This window comes from Excalfactoria chinensis, chromosome 5 (genome assembly GCF_039878825.1).
Source record: "Excalfactoria chinensis isolate bCotChi1 chromosome 5, bCotChi1.hap2, whole genome shotgun sequence".
Classification (NCBI taxonomy): Eukaryota; Metazoa; Chordata; class Aves; order Galliformes; family Phasianidae; genus Excalfactoria; species Excalfactoria chinensis.
Genome location: NC_092829.1, coordinates 21,117,604 through 21,145,521, shown reverse-complemented (window position 1 = coordinate 21,145,521; position 27,918 = coordinate 21,117,604). Strand labels below are relative to the sequence as shown.

The following is a 27,918-nucleotide window of genomic DNA, read 5'->3' as shown; positions in this document are numbered from 1 at the left end:
TACCCTCTCGCTTCAAGCCCGCCTATTGGCAGTCGGCGGTACCCGCCGCGGGGCTATTGGCTGCGCCGTCCCTTCCCTCGCGGAGCCGAGTGGCGGCCGCCGGGCGGAGCCTCTCCCGCCGTTACCCAGCGGTGCCTTGCGCTGGGCCCCGGCTAGGCCGCGCGGCGGGCGGTATGGCGGTGGCGGTGCGTGCGCTGCAGGAGCAGCTGGAGAAGGCCAAGGAGAGCCTCAAGCACGTGGATGAGAATATCCGCAAGCTCACGGGCCGGGACCCCAACGATGTGAGGTGAGGGGCGGCTTACCGGGGTCGTCTCGAGGAGGCCGCCCCCCGCCTCCTCCGCACCCCCGGCGTTACCCTGGGCTGTCTGATTGCGTCCCCGTGGGGGGTGGGAGGGGGGGCGGAGATGGCCGTGGGCTCCGCGCCTGAGAGCTGCCGGGCGGTGCCGCTGAGCGCTGTGCTGTCTTCCGCAGGCCCCCTCAGAACAGACTGCTGGCCCTCTCAGGCCCTGGTGGAGGTAGGGGGCGAGGGAGCTTACTGCTGAGGTAAGGAGCTGCGCCTCTGCTTTTTTCTCATGACGCCGGGTTGCTGTCTTTGCGCGTTCTGTGCTCTTGGTTTGATCCGCGTGTTCACCGTAAGGGATCAGGAGTTGCTGCCGTAACAGCGCAGTCCGAGCGGGAGGCCCGCAGGAGCAGCCGGGGTTCGATCGCGGTGCCTGCAGTGCCTGGTTTGATCTTGGTGCCTTTCCTTAGTGCTTCTAGCTGTTAGCCTTAAAGTTAAGGAGGACCTTCAGAATTAAGGGAGGTGCTCTCTGGTGTCGTGGGCCTCCTTTCTTTGAAGTGGTGCAAAATCGCTATCTTGGTCATTAAGAAACTGGTAGTGTTTTAGGGAGAATAGAAAGAATGGAAGTCACCGGGATTGCTAAAACTCGTGTAGGGGAACTTCCTTTGTGAATTTACCTTTTCTGCCCTCTTTTATTTCTAAACTCTATGGTAGAGCTGGAATCGAGCACAGACTTGTGTTCAGTAATTTCATCTTACCTGAGTACATGGGATGTTCCTTTTCTTTGGTTAAATTTCAATATCAAATTGTTGCTGGGGCCTTAACACTTAAAGAAAAGAAACTTCTTGAACCTAACGAGGCAGCTTGTTTGAGTGTAGCAGCTCCTCTGAATAACTTTAAATTGGTCGATTCACAAACAGTGCGTTTAAATACTTTATTACTGCAATAACAGTTGAATGAGTGCAGAACTGAGTAGAATGTGTGCCTTGTTCTGAGATCACAAGTGGTTTCCTTTCAGGCGTGGATTCTCGGATAGCGGAGGAGGACCCCCAGCCAAACAGAGGGATCTTGAAGGGGCATCCAGTAGGTGGGTGGAAAAATGGTTGTGGAGACCTTGCTTTTACTGAGATTCTTGCACAGTGGAGATGCTTACATGTATAATTCTTTCTTTTAAGGGCTTATGTTGCCTGTGGAATCACTGGGGAGAGAGCTGCATGGGGAATTAAATAGTTCTGTATATTTATGATGGGCAGAAAACTCAAAGGTGTTGAAATCTATAGCAAGTGCTATAATGAAGAGCACTTTTCATTCTTTGGGAAGGGAATTTCTTGTTCCTTGTCCCTTCTGCAGAAAGCTCCTCCTTTAACTTTGTGGGCATTTTTGTTGCAGGCTGGAGTGTGTTCTTCAGTTTTCTGAATATAGTTACAGTGTTAGATGCCAAATTCTAAAAGCATGATTAAAAAGCTTATGCTAAGCAGAGCAGAAAACTTATGCGGAATTTAATACAGCAGACTGCAATATTAGCCCAGACTTGTTCAACAGTAGACACATATTGTGACTGGGATTTCCCTTTCATTAATCTTAATACCTGCTGTGTGACAGTATGTACAGAAATTTGAGGCTTTCACAACTGGATGCAGATCCATCAGATGTGGTTTTGGCTATAGGGAGCTGCATTTTTCCAAGCACTTAAAGTGCAATGGTAAATCTTGACAAAAGCAACACTTGCTTTTGAATTTTTGAGTTATACAGAATATATATTGTGAAATGGCTTTGCTGGTAGCAAACTGCTATGCCCCAAAACAAAAGCTGAGAATAACTTTAATACGCTGCCTAGCTGTTCTTTGTTAAAAACCTCAGGTTATCCAAGGGCTCAGGTCCCAGCTTTGTCTGTCCTTAACTGTTTTTCAGGTATTTGCCTGAAAATCGTACTGCCCTCCCTATCTTAGAGTCAGGGTACTATGATTAGGCTGAGCTTGGACTTGATGATCTTTGAGGTCTTTTCCAACCTGAGTAATTCTATGATTCTATGATGTCTGGAAAAAGAAAAGCCCAAAGGAAACAATCCAAAGCTGTGCTGAAAAGTCAAATAGCGCAGTAACGTGGGTTCATCATTCTTACTTTACTACCAAAGTTCTATTAAAACTTAAATCACTTTTCTCACCTGCTACATTAAAAAAATTATCTCTTGCCACCGTTCTGATCAATGGTTTATTGGAATTGTTGGTTCTGCTCACTTTATATGCTGACTTGTGTAGATGCTGTTGTTAATAAATGTTCTCCAGTGGCCAGTAATGCTTTTTATTCCTCAGGCTGGGTGGAGAGCGTCGGACGAGAAGAGAATCACGCCAAGAAAGTGACGGAGAGGATGATGATATTAAAAAGGTAACGCACAACAAAGGGAGCTGTGCAGGAAAAAAGAAAAGACTTACATGAACTGAGGTGTTTGTATTTCTCTGTTATAGCCAGCATTACCATCTTCTGTTGTTGCTACCTCCAAAGAACGAACACGTCGAGACCTTATCCAAGATCAAAATATGGATGAGAAAGGAAAACAAAGGTATGCAGCAGTCTCTTCATGCACTTATGTGATGCTTCAGTGTCCTAGCCTAGGAAGTAACTTCAGATTTTAAAATGCATTAAACAGATGCTGTTATGTATCAAATATGGTTTTGAAGATGTACCGGAATAGTGCAGATTTGATTGAGATAAATATTGTCTCAAAGTATTTGCAGTGCTAGCACATCATTCATGTAGCACAGCTGACAAGGATCCTGCTTCACAAACCATCTACAACAATGAGATTGTTATTGTAACAGATCATGATTAAGTAGGGCAGCTTAATTGGTTACTTTTGGATTGTTAAAACAGGGAATAAACCCAGAATGAATACATGGACATCCACTCTGTTGTGCTTTGTGATAGAGAAGATTGCTTCAATGTATCTTGGAAGTAACCAGTTCTTCCTGAAATACCTTTATAGCCAGTAAAGATACATCTTCAAGGAGTAATTGTCAAAGACAACACTGGTGGTTCTTAGTACTATTTCTTGTTTTGTTGGCTGCGAAAAGGTTTTGAGTGTGCAGTTTTCTTTTTGGCAGAGTAGCTCCTTCATGGGTTTCTGTATTACTACTTTCAGGCTTGTTGCTGTGCATACAATTTGACATTCCTTTTGCCTCTCTTTAGATTCTTAGTATATACATCTCTTTTTTCTTACTGCGTGTGTATTAGAGGAGCTCACTAAACTTCTTGTTAAGATGCAGTTATTTTGGGAAGAGTTGTTGGAAAAGCAGACTTGTGGCGGTATCCAACCTCTTGGACTCTCCAGTCAGCAGCCTACCTGGTGTCATAATTATTCATGTCCCAAGTAGAAGCTGAAATAGTGAACTATTGCAAACTTCTTTGATGAGGATCAGAGATTGATTAGAAGAAAAAGACATTTTATTTGTTTTTTTTGTAGTGACAATGTCACTAATGCAGCTGTTGCTCCCATCATGAGCTCCCGACTCTTTCCCTACAGAAGGATTGGTAGTGGACTTTTATAGGGCTTCTGGCACAAAAAGTTTGTCTGTTTGAAATTGTAGTTTTAGCATTTTGCCTTCGGGGAGATGAGAAACAGTGTTGACCTGTGTGTGACTCCTATTGGAAAGAGGCCCTTCAGGAAGACAGCATCCATTCAGGTCTGGCTTTGCTCAGTGTTACCATTCATATACAGATATTCTTGGTCAGGTAATCCCTAGCTTTCAGTTCTTTAACCGTTGCTGTTTCATGAGCAAGTAGTTTCACCTCTGCATGCCAGGTTTGTGCCACCAGAGTAGAGCCTTGGGGTACTGAGTGAGAAGGACAGTCTTCTTTGTTCTAATTAGGTGGAAATTCAAGGCAAGTAGAAAGTCAGCTCCTTGCTGTAAAGGCTTAATTTGGGATTAAATGGAAAGAAAGAGAAAGTGAAATTCAGGAAGTTAGTTCAAAAGATGGGAATTCCTTGAGGAATTTTGTTTACATAAATTTCTTCAAGTGCCCTTAATTAGATGAGAAGAATTCTGGCGTGCAGCATTTTATTATATAAGGTATTGTTAGATTATGGCAGATAGTCTTTTGCTCCTCTGCAGTTACGTTACATCTTAATCCCCTCAGTGGCATGGGGATGTACTTCAGACAACTTAACAACCTTACAGTTCAGTGCCTTTTTGAAATCTCACGCTGTATTTACTCAGCCTTTTCTTCCATGCCCTCCTTTGGGTTTGTTTTTTTATAATATTAGTGCCGTTATTTTCAGATGTGTAGGCTCCTGATTTTCCCAATGCTGTCTGCGCCGTGTGACAGATGCGTACTGTGTCTTACTCTTAAGCAAAACATGATATCTTGGTGTAAGTTATATCCTCGACTGCTGGCAGCCGGTTTGTGTTCTATTGCTAGTGGCCTTGTGTGGTGCTGAGCCTTTAAAAATAACCATCTCTGAGGTGGAAAAGTTTCTCTGACTGTTTATACAAACAGAAATCTTTGGTGCTTGAACTGAATCTCAAACTTCTTTTTGTTTTTACTCAGGAATCGACGTATATTTGGCTTGTTGATGGGCACTCTTCAAAAATTTAAGCAGGAGTCCACAGTTGCTACTGAGAGGGTACTTATTTTTAGTTCTATAAATCTTTCAATTGTGAATAATAAGACCATATTGTGTGATTAAGCTGCTCTAAATAGCAATGAAGATTTCCATGATGTGGGCTGCAGATGTCGCAAATTGGTAATAGTGCAAATGGGTTTTTATTTGCTTTGATTTAGTGGAATTGGGGTGGGGAAGCAGGAAAGAGGCTGTAGTGATTTAATGACGCTGCAACACTTTTTGACCATTGCAGAAGTGGTAAGGCAGTGATCTGTGTGTTCTTTTTAATCTCAGTTCATCTTTAAAACATGTAAAATTCAATATAGATCATCTTTTCTTGTTGATATTACTTCTAAAATACCTGAAATTTAATCAGAATTATACAGAAATGTATTTGAACAAATAAAGCTCTACAAGTGGCTGTTTGCCCTATAGTAGAGAAATGAGCATTCCTAATTTTAACAAGTGTGTGACTGTACTGAATTGCACATCTTGCATGACTTAGTATTACTTTTTTCCTTTGTATGCCCTTTTGAATAGTGGAGGCTATAATGCTTCTTACTGTGGTCCTAGGTGGGTTATCCAATTAAGAATAATATTTACTTGCAGATCATAAGTAGTGTTTAAATGTCCATGGAGAGTTCTACTTCCAGCAGTCTGGATGCAGATATGAATTCTTTAAATTTAAAACCACTTCTTTGTGGTTTTAGCATACCTGCCTTACAGTGTTGATACTGATTACTTTGAGATTCAGTATTTGGATATCCTACCGTATTAACTAAATAGCATTGAACAAGAAGTTCTCTGCCTTCTTGCCTTTTGAATAGGAAACAATTACAAGAGATGGTCTAGCATTATGTTGGTGTAAGAAAAACAGAGGTTCCATTGCGTGTAATCTAGTAGATTAAGATTATTTGTTCTTTGGGAATGCCTTTAACAATATAAATTATTTTAGTGGTACCAAACCAGGTTGCTTTCTTGATTTAGGAAAAAAAAAAAAAATACTAATATGAATATTTCCTTATTTTAGCAAAAGAGGCGACAAGAGATTGAACAAAAACTTGAAGTACAAGCAGAGGAGGAAAGAAAACAAGTTGAAAATGAAAGGCGAGAACTGTTTGAAGAAAGGCGTGCTAAGCAGACTGAGCTGCGGTTACTGGAGCAAAAGGTTGAACTTGCTCAGTTGGTAAGGTTTAGTTTTGCTCAAATCTTTGTATTGTAAAAAATGTATATTCTTCTGTATCTTAAGGGATGTTTTTGTTTTCAATTCCCAGCAAGAAGAATGGAATGAACATAATGCAAAAATAATTAAATACATAAGAACAAAGACAAAACCTCACTTATTCTACATACCTGGCAGAATGTGTCCTGCTACACAGAAGTTGATGGAAGAATCGCAGAAAAAGATGAATGGTAAGTGTTGTATATGATACATGACTGCTTTTGTTCTTGCCTCCCCTTGGCGTCGGTTGTACAAATTTCAGTCTTTCCGCTTAGATACAGTAATTTCATGGTTAGAGCAGACTGTGTTCTTGCATGGGTGTTCATCGTAAATGAAAACATTTCTCCTTCAGTGATTTAATTTTGTGCTTTAATTCTCTTACAAGAGGTGTAAATGTGAGCTCGGAAGAATGGTTTTTAAAATGTTCTTTATGCTAACTTTGGTACCCAGATGTATGCTGATGCAGCAACTTCATTTTCAGAAAGGCCCATTCTATAGATTGGAAACTGAAAAAAATGCAGGGGTTTGTTTGTTTCTTTCTTTTTAGGAGTTGTAAAACTCTTAAATCATAGCACTAGAACTTTGACTTTTTATTTCCTTGTGTGTTCATGTACCCATTTCACAGGATGACTAAATTTCCCTTTTGGAAAACCATTTAAAATACTGCAGCTGATGGCGTAGTCCTGCTGTTCATTTGATTAACTTGAATGTATTTATCCTTTCCTTAAGGAAGTTTTCTTCTTTGACTGGGGTAGGGAATAATAGAAGCTGAATCTCCTGTCTGAATAGCATAAATTACTAAAACATTTTTTAATACCTGATCTGCTTTCCACTGATTCTTAGTGTTCTTTGTCTTATATATAAATACAATTATTATTCCAAAATACCAAGGAATCTAGGTACTGTTTTGATATACTGATGGTTGGATTGATTTTAATGAAGTCAAAAGTACTCCTAGTTTAGATGTAGGATTTTCCTGTTCTAACAGTCAGCGGAGCTGTTTATCCTACTTATTTTGAATTAGCCTGCGATTCATTTCATTATGCATGAGTGGCTCACTACTTCAGAACGAGTAAGGGTGAAGTTCTTAAAACATTTTGATCGCTTATTAGCTTATAGTTAAGGAGAAAATAGTCCTTAGTTTCTGTAGCTACCTTTCTGAAACTGTTGTTTGTGCGTTTATTCCCTAGCAATCTTTGAAAGCAGGCGCAATGAATTTGCAGAGCAGATTAACAAAATGGAGGCCAGGCCCAGAAGACAATCTATGAAGGAAAAAGAACAGCAGGAGGTGCAGAATGAAGAAAAGAAGGAAGAACAGAACAAGGAGCAGGAAGAGGGTAAGGTGGTTCAGCAGGTGGAAGAGTTGGAGACAGGTAATCAGCACAATGATGTAGAAATGGAGGAGGTAGGGGAGGAAAAGGGAAAAACAGGTTCAGGGCATAGCGATGCAGAGAAGGAACAGGAGGAGGAAGAACAGAAACATGAAATAGAGATTAAAGTAGAAGAGGCTGCTGAGGTGAGGGAGAATGACAAGCAACAGGATAGTCAGCACGAAGAGGTCACAATTGTGAAAGAGGAAAATGAAAACATTCAGCCAGTGGATAATGAGCAGGATATGGCTGAAATGAATGAGGCAGATAGTGTAGAACCAGTAGATAATGAGAATGGCAAAGAAGTGGAACCAGAAATGGAATGTGATGCTCAGCCAGAGAAAGTGTGTGATGTTCCTTCTCCTGAGAAGGAGAAAGTTATCAAAATAGAAACCGAAGCCGAACCTGAAGATAAACAGGAGCGGCCACCTGAAGTTCAGCCAGAACCCATAGCTGAGGCCTCATCTCAGCCACAGTCTATGCTACCACCACAGTCACCTCAGTTCTCTCAGTCTGTTCAGGATACAGAGCCCCAGGCAGACAAAGATGAAAACGCTGTGGTGTCTGTAAAGGTCGAGGCACAGGCAGAGCAGAATCAGACACTGAGTGCGGAAATAAAAAATAAGACTAGAAGTAGAAGCAGGGGTAGGGCAGGGAACAAAGCTGCTAAGAGTCATAGTCGCAGCAGCAGCAGCAGTAGTAGCAGTAGTACTTCAAGCAGCACTAGCAGTGGAAGTAGTTCCAGCACTGGCAGCACTAGCAGTCGGAGTAGTTCCAGCAGCAGCAGCACTAGTGGGAGTACTAGCAGGGACAGTAGCAGCAGTAGCTCTACCAGCAGTGAAAGTAGAAGTCGAAGCAGAGGAAGAGGTCATAACAGAAACAGGAAACGCAGGAGGAGTGCTGAAAGGAAGCGAAGGGATGCTTCAGGAGTAGATAGAAGTCACAAGTCCTCGAAAGGTGGGAGTAGAGATACAAAAAGTTCAAAGGATAAAAGTTCGAGATCTGACCGAAAGAGATCTATATCAGAAAGTAGTCGGTCAGGCAGGAGAACTTCACGGAGTGAAAGAGACCGTAAATCAGACAGGAAAGACAAAAGGCGTTAACAGAAGAGACCAAGCTTCCTTAGCCTAATCTTTGCAGCAGAAGATTATTTGAGTGAAAGGATTCCTTGTGAGGAGGAGGAGGAGGAGAAGGCTGCCTTAAGAATTGCATGCTGTAAAAAATCTTTTGGAAAAATGCAGACTGTTTACCAGGCATTCTTGTACTTTTTACATAATTTTGTAAAAGGTTACCTACCAAAATTATGTGAAGCTCCTGAATATGTAAAAATAAAAGATTAACACTCCTTTGCATCTCCTTTTTTTTTATTGTTATTAAATATTCTGTATTCATTAAGATCCTCTGTATATTTTAATAGGTGAAGCTTTAAGTTGGTGTGATCGCTTTTTCTGTATCATAAACTTTTTTTTGTAGAAATAAATGTGCGTTTTAAATAAATGGAGATGTCTTGTTGACATTAAATTCCCCTTTTAGATCATATGTAAGGAAGCAATATTGCAGGAAACGTTAAAGTTTTGCTTTTCCCCTTTATTCCTTGCAATAATGGGAAACCTAAGGCTCTCTAATCTCTCCAGTGCTAGATGGGAAGGGGAAGTAATTGCTTTGAATCTACGCCTTTTTGTTTTCTTCTGTAATCACAAATTCTTAGTCAATTCTATATTCCGGTTCTATGAAACTTTTTCCTGCCTGTAGGCAAACAGTGATTAAATGTGAACACTTAAAGCTGACCGAGATAGCTCAAGTCAGTCTGGAATACCGCTCTCACCTGCTTTCTGCAGGTACTTCGGTAGTGTACGTTTATGTTTCGAGGTAGTTGATATGTTTAGTATTGCTCCTTGCTTTGATGGACAGTGGCAGAAAGATTTCAGCTCGCTTCTCAACCAAGAGTTTGTTTTAGTTGCAGTCCTATCTTTGATCCCTTCATACCACTAGGAATAATTACATTGCAGTGTTGGAGTTACTCGGGACTACCTAATGCTGACATTGTATGCGTGCAAGAATGTTTCCTGAATGTATTTAATAGAACACGAAGTGGTATGTTATCTACGAAGAGGAATTCTGTTTTATATGATTTTGTATGAAGAACAATAACATCTGTTGCTGTGTTCTGTACATGTGCAAATAAATGTGGCTTTGTAGACTACTCTCAATGCCTATGTCTGTTTCTGTAAGAGATGTGTACTGCTTTTGTATGCTTAATGTCATAACCGCAGGTGACTGTACCTTAGTTCTGTATCTGAAGTCATACTTACAGATTTTAATTAATGTCTAATAGCTGAGTGTGAAACGCTGCTACTATAGTCTGGACTGTTTGGGCAGGAAGAGAATTCATCTCACGCTGATCCACAGCCTGGGGAGTCCTGAGGAGATTTCCAATTGGAAATGAGCAAGTTGATTTTAATTCATCAAATATATGCATATACTCTTCTGGAACACGATGTGCATGGCTTTAGTTGGAGAGGGTGTTAATTTTTGGACACTTCTGTACTCAGAGCAGTGAGAGAGTTCTGAAGAACTGATCTTCATTGCTTACAGAAACACATCTAGCAAGGGCTGAACTTGGGATTTCTTGTAGGATGGATTTAAACACTGGGGAAACTCAGGTTTCTTTTCTCAGTGAGTTCAATGTGTTATTCAGATTCTTCATCCATTCGCTGCTTTGATATCCTATCTACTCTGCTGCTCTACAAACAAGATTCCTTTTTACCTCTCAGAAGTCTTCTGCCATACTTTCAGAGGACAGTGATTAGTGCATTTTTATGGGTGTGGGTTTGTTTTTGAAGCAAAATGTTCAAAATCTTAAGGTATTAAACAGCAGTTTACCACAAGGAACACACTTTTATCGTGAGTAGCTGAGTAGGTGTTATTGCCTTGTGTGTTTCTAAAGGCAATTTGAAATGAGAACTTAGCAGAAGCCATTTTAATTTTCTTGATCTTGTTGTTGTTGAGATGCATAACATGAAGTCCTTTGAAGCTTTGTGTTAGGCTTGAGATATCCAATGCATACATTCTGTAGGTTTACTGAGAGGGTTTTAATAGCTATTGCTGTAGTTACACAAAGCTGCAGGAGTAGGCTGCTTCTCAGAAGCTGTACTAACAGCATGTATAGTAAGTGGGGAGTCCTGGTATGTAAAGTAGGGAATGGGTTGGGTACATTTTAATTCTGTGTTTCAGGTTGCTATTTGGGCAGCAATAAATTCTAGACAAGGTGAGAATGTAGGAATTTTGTTGCTATTAGAAAGCAGGTGATGCACTTGATAGTTCAGTTCTCCTTTCAAGAAACAACTGCCACTGTGCTGGAAATGATTTTGCTAAGCATGAGCAGCTCAGTGCAACATCCATATAAAAATGTTGGTAATATTCACAAACAGGACCTGAGGAAATGGCCACAAGTTGTACCAGAAGAGGTTCAGATTGGACATAAGAAAGAACCTTTTTCTCTCAGAGTGTGGTCAGGCACTGGAATGGCTGCCCAGGGAGGTGATAGAGTCGCCATCCCTGGCAGTGTTCAAGAAGCATTTGGATGAGGAGCTATGAGATATAGTTTAGTGGCTTGTGGTAGCTACAGTAATGGGAGGACGGTTGGACTAGATGATTTTGTAGGTCCTTTTCAACCCTGTGACTCTGATTCTATGATTCCATAAATATTTAAAGGCTGAATTTGGTGAAATAGTTTTGGGGTTCTGGGAATTAAGTGCGTACAGCACGTGAGTAGAAAATCACTGAAATGTTTTATTTCCTCTCCCCATAGAGATGAGTTGAAAAAACAAATACCCTGGTCTCACTTCACTCAAGGAATATGAGCAATCAAGAAGGACAGAATCTTATGAAGCTGAGATGCTTTATATGAGCGGGTAAGAAACCACATGTAGTGCTTGCATGAAGTGGTGCACCCTAGATTTAAATGGGAATTTAGAATATATACAAACTTTTTTTTTCTACAGTGCTTTTATACTATGTGCACTGACTTCATACCATTTATGTATCTCCATTTTCTTCAGTCTTGATGGAGAGAGAAGCTGGAGGTCTCCAGGAATGTGTTGTTTTCCATGGTGTTCTACCCAGAGTCCTTGTCACAGCAGATTTTCCATGGGCTGGCTATGAACGGTAAGCTGAAATGTGACTGCATAGAATGTAAGCTTCTTCAGATGTGTGCTTCTTCACTTGACTGGGTTTCTTTGTGCTCAGAACAGTTTCACTGTAAGTATTCGGAGGAAACTTGGAAGTAGTTGTTTTATTCCAAAGGAGTTATTAGCATAAAAAAAAGCTCCAGTCACATTAATTTCCAAGGCCAGTAAATATGCAAATAGATTTTTCCAGCATCATTTGTTCATAAGGAAAGTAAAGTTCTTGTGGTTAAGCCCCAGGTGTGATTCTGAGATCCAGATTTATCTGCTAATTTTGTAACTATTACGGGACAATGGGACAAACTTGTTTCTTTCATACCTGTCCCAGATCTTTGAAATGGGCTTCCCTGCTTGAAGAAGTGTTTCTGGGACCTTAGGCGTTTATGATGCCATCAAGTGCTGTGGCAATAGTATATATATTTAATATACAGATATCTGTGTTTTAGAAGATATAATTTTGCTCATTTTACTTTTTCTCCCCCATCTCAGTTACATAGAAAACCTGTATTTTACACAAACCTTGTTGGGGCTGTTTTTATGGTGGAGGCAGTGTCCTAATATGTTACAAAACGTGAGACATTGAAACCCTAGGAATATATCATCAAGATTCAAAGTATTACTTCTAGAAATACACTGTTGCTGTGTTTCTGAGCCTTTTTGTGACAGGCAAGCAGTAATTCTTTTCCTTACAACTTAACAACGTAGCTAAAAAAACTTGGCTTAAAACAGGTCAAAGAATGACTGATGCCTGTTCGGATTCATTTAACTGGAAGAGGTGAGAGTGAATTAGTGTTCCTCCTCTTCCTTTCATTTATTAGATTTAAAGAAAATGCTTGTTTGAAACAAATGTATATATATTTTTGCATGAAACATAATTCAATATAAAACTTGATCTGCACTTTTATCCAAACATCCTAAATCAAGAGAACTGTTTTAATATTCTTCTACTAACCTGTGCAATATTCCACACAGTGAAACCTTACATTCTGTACAGAACCTTTTGATGCTATCATAAAAATATCATCAAAACTGTATGTAGTGTTATCATAAAATCATTTTTTATGTACTTCTATACAACATGACGTATTTGTAGTTCAGCAGTTAGAGGCACTAAAATATAATTCCCAGAGATCTATCACAGTATCTCAGTATCACAGTATCGTGCGAGTTGGAAGGGACCTTAGAGATCATCGAGTCCAACTCCCGGGATTCGAGCCCTCTGTGTAGCAGAGCAGCATTTCTGCCACTTATGCCACAGGGGGGATTTGAACCCTGGGCCTCTGGTGTTGCAAGCAGCAACTTATACCACTGCGCCACCGGAGGCACACAATAATATTAATAATATTAATATTTCTAATATATCTATTTCTAATAATATCTAATAATATTTTTAACAATAGTTCCTTCCTTCTAAAAGCTGTTGGAAATAGAATTTAACTTTTTGTTAGCGTTGTTTTGTCTTTGCATGAATGATTGTACTTACATTCGTTGCTTCAGTTCTGCAGAAGGGTGTTTAACTTTTACTTGCCAAACTAACAAAGTGAAGTCTCACTCTGCCTAATGTGAAGTTTTCAACTTTGTCCTTTGGAAGCCAGATATAATAAACTCCATCAACGTTTATCTTTGAATTAAGTTCAAAGGTGATTAGAAGCTATGCTTGTATAACATCTGCAAGTGTGGGATTTACACCCTCAAGAAAAGAATATTTGATGCGTATTTTGTTATTGAAGTCATGTTAAAGGTGCAAGTAACACATAACAAAGATCAGAGTGCTGGTAAGCAGCCTTTTAACAGCTTAAAACCTAGAAGAGTGATTGTTGAGACTAAGCTACACAATGAGCATTGCCCGCAGTAACTTTAAAACTGTAGATGTAGATCAAATGAAACAGCTAGGATGGGCTGCAACAATTTCAGCATCTCCACATAAAGACCTGAGAATCAGTTTGTCCATATGAAAAGTCACAGCCATTTTGAGAGATCTTATGACAAATACAGCAATAACGTGTAGATCTCAAGGTGTGGGTGTCTCACTTTTCTCTCCAGTACAAACTTGCTGACCTGTGTAATTTTAAGTGTCGGAGTATTTGGCTTTTCCATTTTTAGCTGAACTGCCTTCATCTTATCAGGGTCAAAAAGGGACTGCTGGTCTTTCTAAACTCACAGTTGGTGTTTGTTTTATGTTCCATGGTTGGTAAGCAACATTCTGACTCTTCTGATCAGCTTCTAATCTTGCCAGTATAAGAATTCTGTCCTTCCAATTTTGTACAGCGCATTATATTGGGTTATTACCTAATATTAATGTCTTCTGTAGTCCTTCCCTCTCCCCAATACACATTTCTTTGTTCGTTCTCATCAGTCTATCAAGGACTCCAGGAAAGGTTCCTAGTCATTGGTCCTCTAAGCATTATAAGATCCAGGGGAGTGGAGAAGAGAGAATATTGGTGCTGGGGATGGGGCACTGTCAATTAGTGCTACTGAGAGGAGAGCACTGGGGGATGAATGTGGTGTGTGTTTGTCCCAGTGGGTACATGGGGCAGGAATCTACCAAAGAACTCGTAACAGAGGCAGCTGGTGTGTCAGGTCATAGGAGAGGCTGTCTGACTATCAGGTCACGTAGCAAGAGTGGGGCAAAGTGTTAGATTGCAACTGGAGGACATCAGCTACTGTGATTTCTTTGTTTGCAGGACATTGCTGGTTAACGCGGCCCTGGTTGCAGTGCACTTTGTGCTCTACTTCCCAGCCTCCTGTAGATGTTTGCTGGCTCGTTGGTCTGGCTAAGCACCAGTATCTGGCAAGTTTGGGTTGGGGAGCAGGAGAGAGCGGAACTATGCAGCAAGTAGAACACAGTTTAGGCTCCCAGAAAGAAAAAGCCAAACAAATTATGTGCAACTCATACTCAGGACTGAAGGAAGGGCAGGCCTACTCACAAGTTCAGGGTAATGCTCTGAAGCATTTGAAGCAAAATTTGCTCATAAAACAAACCACTCTGTAGGATCATATTTACAGCCCAACCTCATACCTACATAACCTGTGTACAATACCCTGCATAACTACTTTAAAGTACAGTATGTATTAGAGAAAACATTTATAACTCCACAGAGGGATGGGTTGCTAAGAAACAGAAGGTATTTCTTAAAAAGCAAGACATACCATCTGCTTAGATTTGAAGCATTTCTCTCTGATAAATGGTGTGGTAACAATGCATGACATTTATAATCCAACTTAAAATCCTGTGGTCATGATATGTTACAAATCCATCCATAATCCAAAAAACACACACAAAAAAACCTATGTGATAGGGTGATAGATAAATAGTGATGTGAGCAGAACCAGTTTCTTTGTATTCAAAACATCAGTCTAGCCACCGGGACTTGGTTAATTATTAAACGTCTGCGTGTAATCAGGACACCTGACTTTGCAGTTTGTTAGCAGACTGAGTATAGAGTACTTCTGCTTAAAGCAAGAAGGGAAATGGGATTTATTTGCAACTTTTCGTTAGGATAAGAAAAATAATGTAGAATATTCTTGTGCTCCGCACATTAATGCAACCACAGTTTCTAGAAAAATGTCAGGGATATTGGATCACAGAATTTTCCTGCTGGCACTTTCATTTTTGACAAGCCTACGGAGTACAAAGGTACTTTCAGAATGGAAGAAATGTGGTGACTGGGAATGCGAGAGTAAGTAACTCCCTTTTTTTTTCCTAAAGGTGTCAGTGTATGTTTAGCTGTTACAAACCATTGTGTTGAAATTAGAGATGAAGCACTGAATGAAAATAAGTAGCCATAGAAAATCTTTGTCGTCAATATACTAAATAAATGAATAACTGGCTTACAATTTTCATACAAAAAAAAAGAAGAATATTCCTGAAAAACCTACTTACTGGACTGTGTTGTGTAAGAATATAAAGATCGAAGTTCAGTCAAAAGAAAACAGAATACTGTTCAGAACTGAACAGCTCGCTTTTCTCAGGTTTCCTCAAGACAGTCAATATAAAGCAACTTTAAAATAGTTTTCACTCATTCCTTACAGATATATATATATAAATAAGAAAAGGGTAGGCTATATAGCAAGAAAGGACATGCATCTTTGTTTCATAGCCTGTTCTGTAATACTGTGCTTTTCTATTCTAAGCAAACTGTTTGGAGTTTCTTGTTTGTTCGCTTGTTTTATAATCCTTTCTATGTAGCACACAGATGCATCTTTTATGTCTTTAAGATGAAGTAAGAGCAGTAACTGGTAATGGAGTTCCTGGGGATTAAATAGCTCTGCAGGAGGCAGTCAGCAAGCCACTGAATCACCAGTGGACAGCAATAAGTAATGTGCAGGCATTTTCACACTAAATGCTTAGACCTCCTCTGTTGATAGCCTTAATTTCCTAGGGAGCCATTCTGACTTCTCCAGCTTCTGGGTGCTCAGAGATGTCTGTCTGGGTAGGGGATGGGCTCCAAACTGACTAGAGCACTTAAGCAGTGGTTTCTGGTTGTATACACAAGTGGAGATGAAGAGAAAGCAAAGTCATTCAAATTGAATTTAATCATTTGTTTTCAATAATGTCTTTGAGGTTTTGCTGCTTAAGCTTACCTATTTTCTTTATAATATTAATATATCCAAAATAGCAGACAAAACCCATACAGTAACTACCAGATTTAACTTAGAATTTAAAAAATAAAAAATCAGAAATTTGCTTGGAAAATACTTTTAGCTGCTTAGATTTGTGTTTAATAGTTGAATTTGCTAATTCCCCTCATGCATTTCAGCCTTGAAAGCTTGGAAGACAAATACTAAAAGCAATGGTGATACTGGACAGGATCTTTGCACTTTGGTGTCTGCAAAAAGCAGCAGAAAAAAACAGGATAGAGGTTCTTTTTCCCATTCTGTGTTTTCAGTAACTTTCCACATGGTGATGGAGTTGTATCATTGCTTATTAACGCTTTAATATATTAGTATATATCAGGGTTTTTCCTATCTGACTTCAGATGAAGCGGTTATCATACTCACGTGCTCCTTTCTTCCTACATGTTATTCCAGTGGCAATGAGCAGAGTTCAAGCCACTACAGACTATGTGGGACCTGATTGCCGGTATCTGAGCTTCAAAACAGGGGAGGAGATAATTGTATACTCCAAACTTTCCAGGAAAAATGACAATTTGTGGATAGGAAGTGTAAGTATTTGAATCTGATAAGACTTCCCACGTAAATAATGTAGATACTAAAATAATAACAAAAGCAGTCTGCTTCTTTCTAGGGATTTTCCATGTCTTTTGTAATGTTAGCTACTCATGGGTCAACACTGTCGTTGTGAGGTGGTTCATTGTTATCTTTCTGTATAAGGAAAAATCAAATGTGGCTGTCAATTACTCATTGAGAAAGAAAGCCCAGACCAGAATCCAACTTTTTTGACTTCTCTTCTAATCATTTGGCTGCAATGATTGCATCCAGTTCCCTTAAGAACATCATGGTCTGTTGGGTTAGGTCTGCTGGTAATGAGTTTTTACAGTTATGTGGTGGACAATTCTGTGTTGGGACCTGATGTTACAGTTCAGTTCTCAGGGAAAGTTCCCAGAGAAGTTATTACATATATTTAATGGTTTGGAACAACCGACAATGTAGTCAGAGCCACGATTATTTGTGTTACAGCTAAAAAGCAATGGATGCACAGATTCAATTCCAACTGCTAATAAAAGTGAGTTGAAAGGGAGCTTAAAGCTCAATCAGTCCCAGCCCCTGCCATATGCAGGGCTGCCCCCCACCAGCTCAGACTGCCCAAGGCCCCATCCAGCCTGGCCTTCAGTGCCTCCAGGGATGGGGCACCCACAGCTTCCCTGAGCAGCTGTGCCAGCACCTCACTGCCCTCTGAGTAAAGAATTTCCCCCAAACATCTAATCTAAATTGCCCTTCTTTTTGTTTAAAACTGTTCCATCACTATCATGCCATGAAATATACTTCTTGCTGCCTGAATTAGCAAATGGAACCATTTTGTTCTCTTTTTTCTTTAACCAAACAGAATGAAGGGAGCGAGGGGCAGTCCTCTCTGTTTGTTCATACATTTCTAGCATATATGCAAGCACCCAATATAATCATTGTTCAAGTTGAAATGCTCTCGCTCCCTTAATATGTCTTACAGAAAGGAAAAGATTTTGGATATTTCCCAAAAGATGCCGTGAAGGTTGAGGAAGTTTTAATTGCAGAAGAAGTTGAAGTACTCACTAAGGTAAACCAAAATCACCTGATTTTCCCCAGTGTAGTTTACACCACAAGAAAAATGTAAAAACAAGTTAGAATTTCAATGCATATTTTATTTTAGATAATTCAAGACAAGGTACTTTTGTTACTGCTCCCTTTGTGTGTTTGTTGTCTTTTAAGATAATTTTTTATCTGATAAATAATATAGAGCCGCTAGGAATAATTCAGTTACTTACAGTCCTTTGTATAAAGTTATAGACACACGCAGAGGAAGAGAACAAAGATATCTAGCTGTGTTACACAATGCTGTAGAAAATTATATATTAGGACTAGAGGGAATGGTTTCAAGCTGCAGCAGGGGAGATTCAGGCTGGACATTAGGAAATATTACTTCTCAGAAAGGGCGGTCAGGCACTGGAATGGACTGCCCAGGGAGGTGGTGGAGTCACCAACCCTGGGGGTGTTCAAGGAAAGACTGGATGTTGTGTTGAGGGACATGGTTTAGTGGGTGCTATTGGTAGTAGGTGAATGGTCGGACTGGATGATCTTTTAGGTCTTTTCCAACCTTGGTGATTCTATGATTCTGTATGAAAATATTTTAAAAGACTATGTTTTTCTTTTAGGAAACTGATTTCCTTTGTCTTGATGGTGATGCGGATGTTTTTGAAAACGAAGACAGTGCATTACATTATCATAACAAAGAAAGTGAATATTCATCATCTGATGCAGAATCAGAGCTGCAAGAAACTGAACCCTTAAAGCATTTAGGAGACTCCATCCAAAATGAAGAAACAATTGAATCAGCTTTTGGAAATGGTTCCAAAGAATCTCAGAGTCAGGAGTCTGCAAGCAAAAAATTGGTTAGTGAAAATGAGAACAGAAATGAAGATGTTGAACAGCCAGAACTCCAAAACAGTCTCCCATTGGAGCCCGTTCCAACTCAGTCTAGTTGGGTGGTTTCTGACATTGCAGGGTGGTTTGCCACAGGAAGTAAAAATGATGAAGAGACCTTAGAAGCCGTTAATGAACCTTCAGAAGAAAACAGTTATCAAGGCAGAAAAATAGCAGTAACAGCTGACAATGACTTAGAGGAGCCAAATGATCAGGAGGAGCCAGAGCCCGCAGCATCTGGTTGGCTTCAGAGTGGACTGACGGATTTTCTGTATTTTGGTAAAGAGAATGTGAATGTTGGTTTGGAATCAGAAAATAATGTAGAAATCCATGATGTTTCTAGTGTGGATGCTCACTCCTACAACGAACATGAAACAGCAGTCACAGAGTTAGTGACAGAAAAAGAACAAAATAGTGAGAGTCAAGAATCCACATCAAATTGGTTTAGTTTGGGTTTAAGCGATGTTCTAAGTTTTGGGCAGGCTGAGAAAAATACAGTTGCTACAGAAGACCATGCAAACAAAGATAGAGAAGATGATGCAAGTAAGAATGAAGAAATACAGACTTTAAACCAGCAAGATGTGAGTTACGCACAAGAAGTAATAGATTCAAACAGCAACATGCCAAATGCCAGGGAGATAACAGCAAGTGTGTATACTCTTAATGACACCAAAGACATCTCAAGCAACACGGGATCATCTTCTGATAAATTAATAGGTGACAAAGAAGATCCAGTTGACCCCTGCAGTTCAGAACAAGATGTGGCATCAGTAAGTCAACTGCTAAAAAACACTGCAGAAAGAAATCCAGAGTCAGAAAGGAGCTACGGCCAGCCAGGTTGGTATGAAAACATCTGAAAGAGCTTCATTAATTATGTAGACAGATATGATAAACCAGTTGAATCAGGTCAAATTTCTTTACCCACCTCAGAATTGTGATCCTTCAGACACATAGCCTGACATATCAGAACAGAACCAGTTCTTCTCTGTAAGATGTTCTGCAGATGTAACAGTGTTCAATAGCTAAGGGAGAGAAAGCTTGGAGTTTGCAGGAGGATGTGTTTAGTAGTTTCAGTGCTGAAGAATATGTTTCTAAAAGTAGTGAAATTAGGAAAACACCAACATAAGATGTTATTATGATGAACTTATCCCCAAAGAGGAACAAAGTGAAGAAAAAGAGAACAGAGTACGTGTGAACAAAGAAATGTGCACTTTAAGTCAACTGGAAATTGGAAACTACTGCAGGGAAAATAAAAAACAGAAGCAGTTGAAACAGTGCAACAAGAACAAAATAACCTCAGTGCTCATATTCACAAACTTGTAAATTCAGAAAATGAATTACACACTTGTGGGAACCACCTCGGTATCAAGATTATCCCACATGAGAGTGGCACTAGCCTCACTCTGGAAATGCTGCGTGATAAATGCATATTCACCAAACCCATTCATTACGTACCAACAATTTCACTTTAGAAATGTTAAGCTGAGAGCAGCTTTGTGAGGGAAACAAATTTGTGCAGCTGCACCGATCTGAAAAGCTTCACTGTGAAATCACAGCCTACTCATGGAAGCTATTGGGTTATTCGTGATGGGGATCTTTGGCTGTTTGTGTCCCTGAAGCTTAGACTTACAAAATGATTTTGTTGAAGACTGTATGTTTTTCTACGCAGTTAGGCAAAGTGTGGGGTATTTGGGGGGTTTGATTTGTTTTTCTGAAGGTATTTTCTGAAATGCTTTTTATCCACTCCAGAAAATGTACTTCAGGGAATTTACATGGGAAATAAGGCAACTGATTCCTTCCAATATCCTTCTGCGTGAACATGTCTGTGTTTTTTATATGTTGTAGTGATGTTTGTTGTCTTGTAGAAAGCTGAGACCTTCTCCCAGTCTGTATAAATACCTGGTATTGCCCTGACACGAGTGCAGCACCTTACACTTGGCCTTATTGAACCTCATTAGGTTTTCACAGGTCCACTTCTCCAGCCTGCCCAGGTCCCTCTGGATGGCTTCCCTTTCTTCCAATCTTACATGACATCTTTAATTATCAAGGAGAAAATAAAATGAAAACCTCAGTTAGAGGCTCATACCTTGTAACAAAAAAAATAACTGTGTGAGAACAGTTGTTTAATCCTCTGAAAATAAACAGCACTTCCTTTCACAATTACCTGCAGGAGCAGGCAGTAAAAGAAGGCTGCTGGAAGAAAAGGCAGGGGATAAATATGAAATGGATGCACCTATTGACAGTGAGCAACATTCAGAAGAGACAGTCATTCCTTCAGTAAATTCTGAAGAAAAAATGCCAAGCTTAGTAGCTGATTTTCAACATGATGCTGAAAATCCTTCCTCGGATAACATCTTCCAAGTTCAGAACTACATTCCAGATAATGGTAAGTGTAAAATTTCCTAATTTGAAATGGCAAAAAAAGTTGGAGTTATATTAAATATGCCATAGTAACAGAATGTTTCTTTTCTTTTTGCCCTTATAAACAAACCAGATGGAGGCTGGATAAATCAGATACTTCTGTGCCTGAGCGCTTTTGAGATGGGGGAACTGGTAAAGTCTGTTTTTTCAGCAATTACAAGTATTATCAAAGAGGTAAGAGTTGCTCTTTGCTTCCATGAGTACCTGTAAGCCACTAGTGACCAGTCATGAGTGATGTTCCCCAGGGGTCAGTATTGGAGCAGACCCTGTTTGATATCTTTATTGATGGTTTGGATGAGGGGATTGAGTGCACCTCAGTGCAGATTACACCAAGCTAGGAGGAAGTGTCGATCTGCCTGAGAGTGGGAAAGCTCCACAGAGGGAACTGGGCATATTGAATCAGTGGGCTGAGGCCAACTGTGAGAGCTTTGACATGACCCAATGTCGGGTCCTGCACTTTGGTCATAACAGCCCCATGCAGCACTACAGGCTTGGGGCAGAGTGGCTAGAAAGCTGGCAGAGGAAAAGGATCTGGGGGCGTTAGTTGACAGCCAGCTGAACATGAGCCAGTAGTGTGCCCAGTCAGTCAAGGAGGCCAATGGCATCCTGGCTTGTATCAGAAATAGTGCAGTCAGCAGGACCAGGGTGGTGATCATCCACCTGTACTCAGCTCTGAGCTGTGCACTTTGAGTACTGTGTTCAGTTTGAGGCCACTTGCTACAAGAAAGACATTGAGACCCTGGAGTGTGTCCAGAGAAGGACAATGAAAATGGTGAGGAGTCTGGAGCATAAGTCTTATAAGAAGCACTTGAGGGAACCAGGATTGTTAGGTTAGGTTAGGAGTCCCTGAGGAGGCCTTACAGCTCTCTACAACTACCTGAAAGGAAGCTGTGAAGTGGTGGGATCGGCCTCTTAAGGAACAGTGTTAGGATGAGAGCAAACGGCCTCAAGCTGTGCTAGGGGAAGGTCAGGTTGGGTATTAGGAAAAACTTACCCGAAAGAACGGTCAGGCAGGCACTGGAACGGGCTGCCCAGGGTGCTGGTGGAGTCACCATCCCTGGAGGTGTTCAAGTGTAGATGCGGCACTGAGGGACGCGGTTAGTAGGCGGTGATGTGGTGGTGGCTGGTCTAGCTGATCGTAGATGTCTTTTCTCCAGACCCCTTTGCAGTGACAGCAGCCTCCTCACTGCGATTAACGGCAGCCCCAGCACGACCGGTTTTTACCAGGCAGGCAGGTGTTCCCGAGGCCCAGCCTCCCGCGGCGCTGCACGCCTCCCTTGGGCCGGGCAGCGCCTCACGGCGGGGAGGGCCGCCACCTGTTGTCCCTGGGTGCGAGTCACAAGTGTGACGGCAGGCCCGCCTCTTCGGCGGGGCAAGGTCTGTCCCAGGAGCCAGCCCGGCCGCTGGCCCTTCTGTTTGTGTACAGCGCTGCCGTGACGCGGAGGCAAATAGAAGCGGCGGAGGTAGGTCTGCCCGTGCAGTGCGACGAGGGCAGAAGTAGTTTTGTAGCCGGCGAGCGCACGTCGGTGTCGGAGGAGCTGCTCCTCCGGGCGCCGGCTGTTCACAAGGGCGGCCTGCCGGGATCGCGCGGCCGCTGCACCCCGCTGCCGGCTGGGCCGCGCGCCGAGGCCCGGATCCCGCTGCCGCCGTCCCGCTCTCTCCCCTCCGCTGCGGCGGGATCTCCCTCTTCCCAGCGGCGGCGCCCCCCGTCACGTCTCAGTGGTGCGGTCCGCCGCGCCGCCCCCGTACTGCCTGCGGCAGTGGTACGGCCGGTTGCCCGGCGAGGGGCCGGAAGGGGGCCGCGCGTGGCCGTGCCGGCGCCGCGGCAAGATGGCTGCCGGCGTCCGCGGTGATGCGCTGGGCGCCGCCACCGTCGGTCTCTGGCTGGGGCTGCGGGACGCGGCGCAGCGCTGCTGCCGGTGGGCCGCCGAGGCGGTCCGCAGGGTGAGTGCGGGAGCCCCTCCGTACCTCTTGGGGGCGTGTGGCCGGAACTGGGGTCTGGGGAAAGCCGCCCCGCATCGTAGCGGCGGCTCGGGGCTCCGCAGGGGAGCCCCGGCGTAGGGCCGAGCGGTGCTCCCGGGGACCGGCAGGGCCCGGCCGCTCGCTGAGCCGCCCGGAGGGATCGGTACGCGCTGCCCGCCCCTGCAGGGTGGGAGAAATACCGAAAATTCTGTGAAAAGCTGGAACGGGGCAGAGAGCCCGCCCTGGCTTGTGCCCTGATGAGGTAGTGGTGGTTTTAAAGCTCTATTAAAGAATTAGGGGTTGAGGTTTGCTGTATGGCAACAGGTTATTAAAGACACGTTGCGTTTACCGTACACAGTGAGTTTGCCGTGACTGTCAGGCACAGAAGGAGCGGTGCTCAGAGCTTTGTCTGCTCCTTATCCGATCTTGCTGGATCTCTTCTTTCTTTCTTTTTTTTCCATTTAGTAACTGTATAATGCAGAACTCAGGCTCCTGTTAACCACCATTTTGGAGTCTTGGAAAAGCTAGATGTACAGGCCTGCGCCTCCTGCCTTATGCATTGACTTAGGTTACTTCTTATGTCTGTTTCTGTTGAAAATATTAACCAGTTCAATCTTTCAATTTCAGGCTGTGGCATCGCTGCCTGAAGACATGAGACCCGAACCTGATCTCTTTGGTTTCTCTTGGGAACTAGTGATTGCTGTCAGCATTGTTGGAGCCTTCACAATTTTCCTGTTCCTGTATAGAAGTTATCAGTCAGTAAGTGTTCAATCTGCATGCCGATATACAGGCTACACTGACAGTTTCTGACAGTTTAAATTGTTACTCTGCAAGGTATGAAATAATTCAGTCACAGCAGGTTTAAAACTCTCTATTTAGAGTCTCTTGAAAAAAAGGAGGAAAAACTGTGAAGTAGCCTGTTTTGTCAAGGCAGGAGGAGGTATTTTCTAAACTAAATAAAGACAATCTGGATGAGTCCCCATCAAGGGACGCATGTTAAAAAACTTTGACCGGTGACCTTGATGCTACGTGTCAGAGTACTGAACTGATTTTATCTTGAGCTGTTTATGAGTGGTAAGCTGGAGAAATGTAGCACTGAAACATCTTAACACAAACGTCAGTTGATATTTCTGAGGTATGGGCTCACTTCAATTGTTGTTACTCAGATCCTCATCCACACAAATCTGCCCACCAGCCTCTCCCAACTAAAGCAATGAATTCATGATCTGTAATCCAGTATTCCTAAAGTTTTGTTTGTGACACTTTGTCTTTGAAGATAGACTGTGTGGCATCTTTGTTTCTCAGATAAGAGCAATTGCATTTGTATTAAAGGTTCCAGCATCTCATTAGACCTGGGAAAAATACCTCCTATTCTGCAGCAGCAATTCAGGTTGTCTGGAAGAGGGGTCCATATGTTAATGTATCTGTAATCGTTTGTCATTCCCTAAGTGGTTTTTTGTTTTGTTTTGTTTTTATTTGCATTTTTTACTGTATTCCATCCCTGTCGATGGATATAAAACGTAAGTTACAGCTTAAACCTGAGTCAAATAGAAACTCTAGCATTGTTTTCCCCCTGCACATATCACCCAATATCAACCATTTTAGGGATTGAGAGGATAGGTATGCTTATGACTTTGTTCCATTTTTCATGCTTAGATTGCTTGACTTGGAATGAGAAAGTTACAGGGAAATTCAGAGAGAGATGAATTCTCCTTAGATGTCAGATGTTCCAGGTCCATCTGTGGGAGGGATGTCATGTTACATTTTGGTGGGCTCATTCAACTTCATCTCTTGTCCAGGCTGTTAGTAGCATTTTGTCTTGCTCTTTTGATTTTGGTTCTAGGGTGCTACACCTCACGTGGCAGCCTCTGATTTAATACTTCTCACAGGGGGAAGTGGGCAGGATGCCCGTCAAGTAGTGCCGTTACTGCAGCTCTGACAGTTGAGCATTACAGCATGCGGTTTCTTGCTCTTTCAAAGAGAGCTGAGTCTGAGCTGGCACGTAGAATAACTACCTTGCCCTTCCTCTTTTCAGGCCGTTCACATCCACTACCACTTTGTGTTGGCAGTATGTGTTATGTGACTGCAGCCTTTATTTATGTTCTTTTCTTCAGTTCAGTGGGTGACCTGATGACGCCACCATAGGTGATAGTTTTCAGATGCTATGTAAGGGTAATTTATCAGATGTTTTCAAGGTTGTTGTTTTCTTTCTTTTTGTTTCAGGTTAGAAGTCGACTTTATGCAGGTAAGCTTATTTTTCATAGTTTGACACGTAACTGCCATAAACTTCTTATTTTGCTGCTTTTTATTGTGTGAATGTTGCAACATCCAGCTGTCTGTTTATTTTAGGAAGGGAAAAACGGCTTGCCAATAAAATTGCTGAACTAGTTGAAGAGAAATGCAAAATTCTTGAGAAACTCAGCCTTAGCAAAAAAGAGGTAACCGAACAACCTTCCAATTCAGTGCCTTATTGGTATCTCACGCTGTAATCAAAACTTGTGTTTGACTTGAATGTCATTTACTCTGTTATTTAGGCCATTTTTTATATACGTTCTGATTATTATGTTTTTCAGTTGGAAGATTTAGAATTGTCTCTAAAGGATGACAGCCTTATGAAAGGATCAGATGCATCTCTTTTTGAGGTAAAAATAAGGGGAAAAAAAGATGAAAGGAAATTAATATTTGGACGATTTAAGGCAGAATTTCAGGAAAGTGCACATTTTACAAAATGTTGTAATTGTAAGCATTGCTTTTCTAATCCTGGGCTGCTGAAAAATAACATAGAAGTGAGACAACTAAGAAAAGTTTTTGTAACAGTTTAATTAAAATCGGAATGGATCATTTGAAATGATTGACATCGGAGCAAATTTCGTGTTAGATAATAACTAATTGGTTAAACAGGAGAGACAGGGCACTGCAGGAAGTGTGTTCTCATGTTCTCATGTTCTGTTTACTTCAAGTACATTTTTTAGCCTACTGGAGCAATTTAAAGTTGTCGGTACTTTTAAAGGAAAGACGTGCATAAGTATAGAATAGCCTTGTATTGACACAGTAGCAAAATTAGATGAAATTGCTGCATTTATATCCCCTGCACTTAGTACGTATTTGGAAAAGATTTCCAAAAAATTGAATCAAATAACCGACTACATAAAATTTATGGAACAAAAAAAGCAAATTAATTTATTTTGTTCTGCACCTCAGACCCGATAGAGCTGGTTGTTAAAGGTTTTGTTAGTATGCACGAGTTGAGAGTGCTTTGAGATTTATACTTGATACGGTGATATTAAGTGCACTTTGTCATTTTGCATTAAAATGAAATTTAAGATGTACTCTTTGTATGTAGTTTATGTCAAGCATGTTGTGTTAACTGACAAAACAACTTGATTTAGGAAACACGTGAAAAACTGAACAAATCGAACTTGGAACTCAACCAAGAAATAGAGAATCTGGAAAAGGAACTGGAAGGAGAAAAATCCAAGCAAGCAGAAAATGATAAATTGGTAAGAATAAAAAAGATCTTTTCTGTGTTGCTACTCGTTTTAATGTCCTCAGAAAAACAGCTTTCACTGATGTGGGGGTAGCAACTTTCCCAGTTTGAAAATTACAATAACTTTAGCCCTTGCTTAGACTTTTCCAGTCAAATCTATTAAGAAGCTGTATAAAAAATAATTCTTTTCAGGTGGCTGAAATTCAGGAACGACTGGAATCTTTGGAGAAGGAATCAAAATCTATCCAGTCACAAGTTGCTGAGGTATGTCTTATTTTATAATTTCTGTTTCCAAAGCTTCGCCATTTCTTTGTTCTCAATGTAGTTTCTTCTTTAACATTTTGACTAGTAAGAGGCAGAATTAATATGGCATGTAAACGAGAAGGATTGCGAAGGCTTTAATGTTTCTGTGTGCCGTGATTTAGTAAGGTTTAATTTCATATCGTGATTGCCGCTTACTGGGAAATGAATTCCATTGTCGTTTCTCTGCCCTCTTACTACACAATGGTATGTGTTGTTTCAAAACTACAGTCTGCAGAGGCTGTTGAAATTATGTTAAAAAGATGAGAATACAAATATAATGTACTTAGACAAATTAAGAATGAGTCCATGGTGACTCTGCTAGTTACGTCTTCGCATATACTGTTGAAACAACATGATTTTTTTTTTTTGTTTTAATGTAGGCCAAGTCTACCCTAAAAGTCTATCAGATTAATACAGAGAGACTCAAGACATCTCTTCAAGACGCAATAGATGAAAACCGTCAGCTTCAGGAGAGTGAGAAACAGGTAGGCTCTTCCTAGTTAAATTCCTTAGTGATTTAGTTTTTGTGCACTGCTTCGTAAACGTGACTTCTTAAAGGAGCTCCTCCTGCACGGGTCTGTTAGTAGCCCGTGAAGGTTCTGGTAAATGGAATTAGGAAGAGCGGGCATGCCTTTAAAGTGATGATGGAAAAAATTTGTCTGAAGTAGTTCCGTATTGATTAAAAATAAAAAGAAAAATTAGAAGAAATACATGTACTGATTGGTGAGGAAGAGGGCGTGTGGTAATGGGACACTAATAGGATTTTTGCTGAAGAAAGCAGAGACGTAGGCAAGGATTGGTGAAGCAGAGACGTAGGCTTGGATTCTTTTCAGCAGCAAAGAGCAAATGCTTTTATTTGATAAATCCAAACAAATGAAGAAATGAGAGTCTGTGCAAAAGACAGGTAGGGAACTTAACGTAGTGTTGCTGTGGATGAATTAGTAGAAAGTCAGATTGGTAACGTGAGGATACAGAAAGGGCAGTTACTTCCCAAGTTTTAGCTGTTTCT

General features: G+C 41.2%; 2 protein-coding genes across 6 annotated transcripts in view; both read left to right on the top strand.

The window, feature by feature from the left end:
- Positions 1–35: 35 nt before the first annotated feature.
- PNN (pinin, desmosome associated protein) lies at positions 36–9,670 on the top strand. The gene is made up of 9 exons (XM_072338229.1): positions 36–286; positions 472–543; positions 1,299–1,367; positions 2,593–2,665; positions 2,746–2,840; positions 4,826–4,901; positions 5,911–6,066; positions 6,155–6,293; positions 7,293–9,670. The coding sequence occupies exons 1-9, from the start codon at positions 174–176 to the stop codon at positions 8,573–8,575; spliced, it is 2,076 nt and encodes a 691-aa protein (XP_072194330.1). The 5' UTR covers positions 36–173; the 3' UTR covers positions 8,576–9,670.
- Positions 9,671–15,115: 5,445 nt separating this feature from the next.
- Positions 15,116–27,918, top strand: part of MIA2 (MIA SH3 domain ER export factor 2) — a 28,512-nt gene continuing 15,709 nt past the window's right edge. For 2 of the 5 annotated variants that reach the window (XM_072338220.1, XM_072338219.1), the window contains exons 1-13: positions 15,116–15,339; positions 16,691–16,824; positions 17,787–17,873; positions 18,469–19,573; positions 20,907–21,122; positions 21,231–21,331; positions 23,747–23,878; positions 25,343–25,364; positions 25,469–25,557; positions 25,693–25,761; positions 26,509–26,619; positions 26,799–26,870; positions 27,290–27,394. In XM_072338220.1, coding sequence (XP_072194321.1) covers positions 15,225–15,339; positions 16,691–16,824; positions 17,787–17,873; positions 18,469–19,573; positions 20,907–21,122; positions 21,231–21,331; positions 23,747–23,878; positions 25,343–25,364; positions 25,469–25,557; positions 25,693–25,761; positions 26,509–26,619; positions 26,799–26,870; positions 27,290–27,394 — 2,358 coding nt within the window. In that variant the 5' untranslated portion in view covers positions 15,116–15,224. Of the gene's footprint in view, positions 15,340–16,690; positions 16,825–17,786; positions 17,874–18,468; positions 19,574–20,906; positions 21,123–21,230; positions 21,332–22,400; positions 22,621–22,930; positions 23,102–23,746; positions 23,879–25,342; positions 25,365–25,468; positions 25,558–25,692; positions 25,762–26,508; positions 26,620–26,798; positions 26,871–27,289; positions 27,395–27,918 lie in introns of those variants that run through there. The other 3 variants (XM_072338223.1, XM_072338222.1, XM_072338221.1) reach the window with 2 other exon arrangements.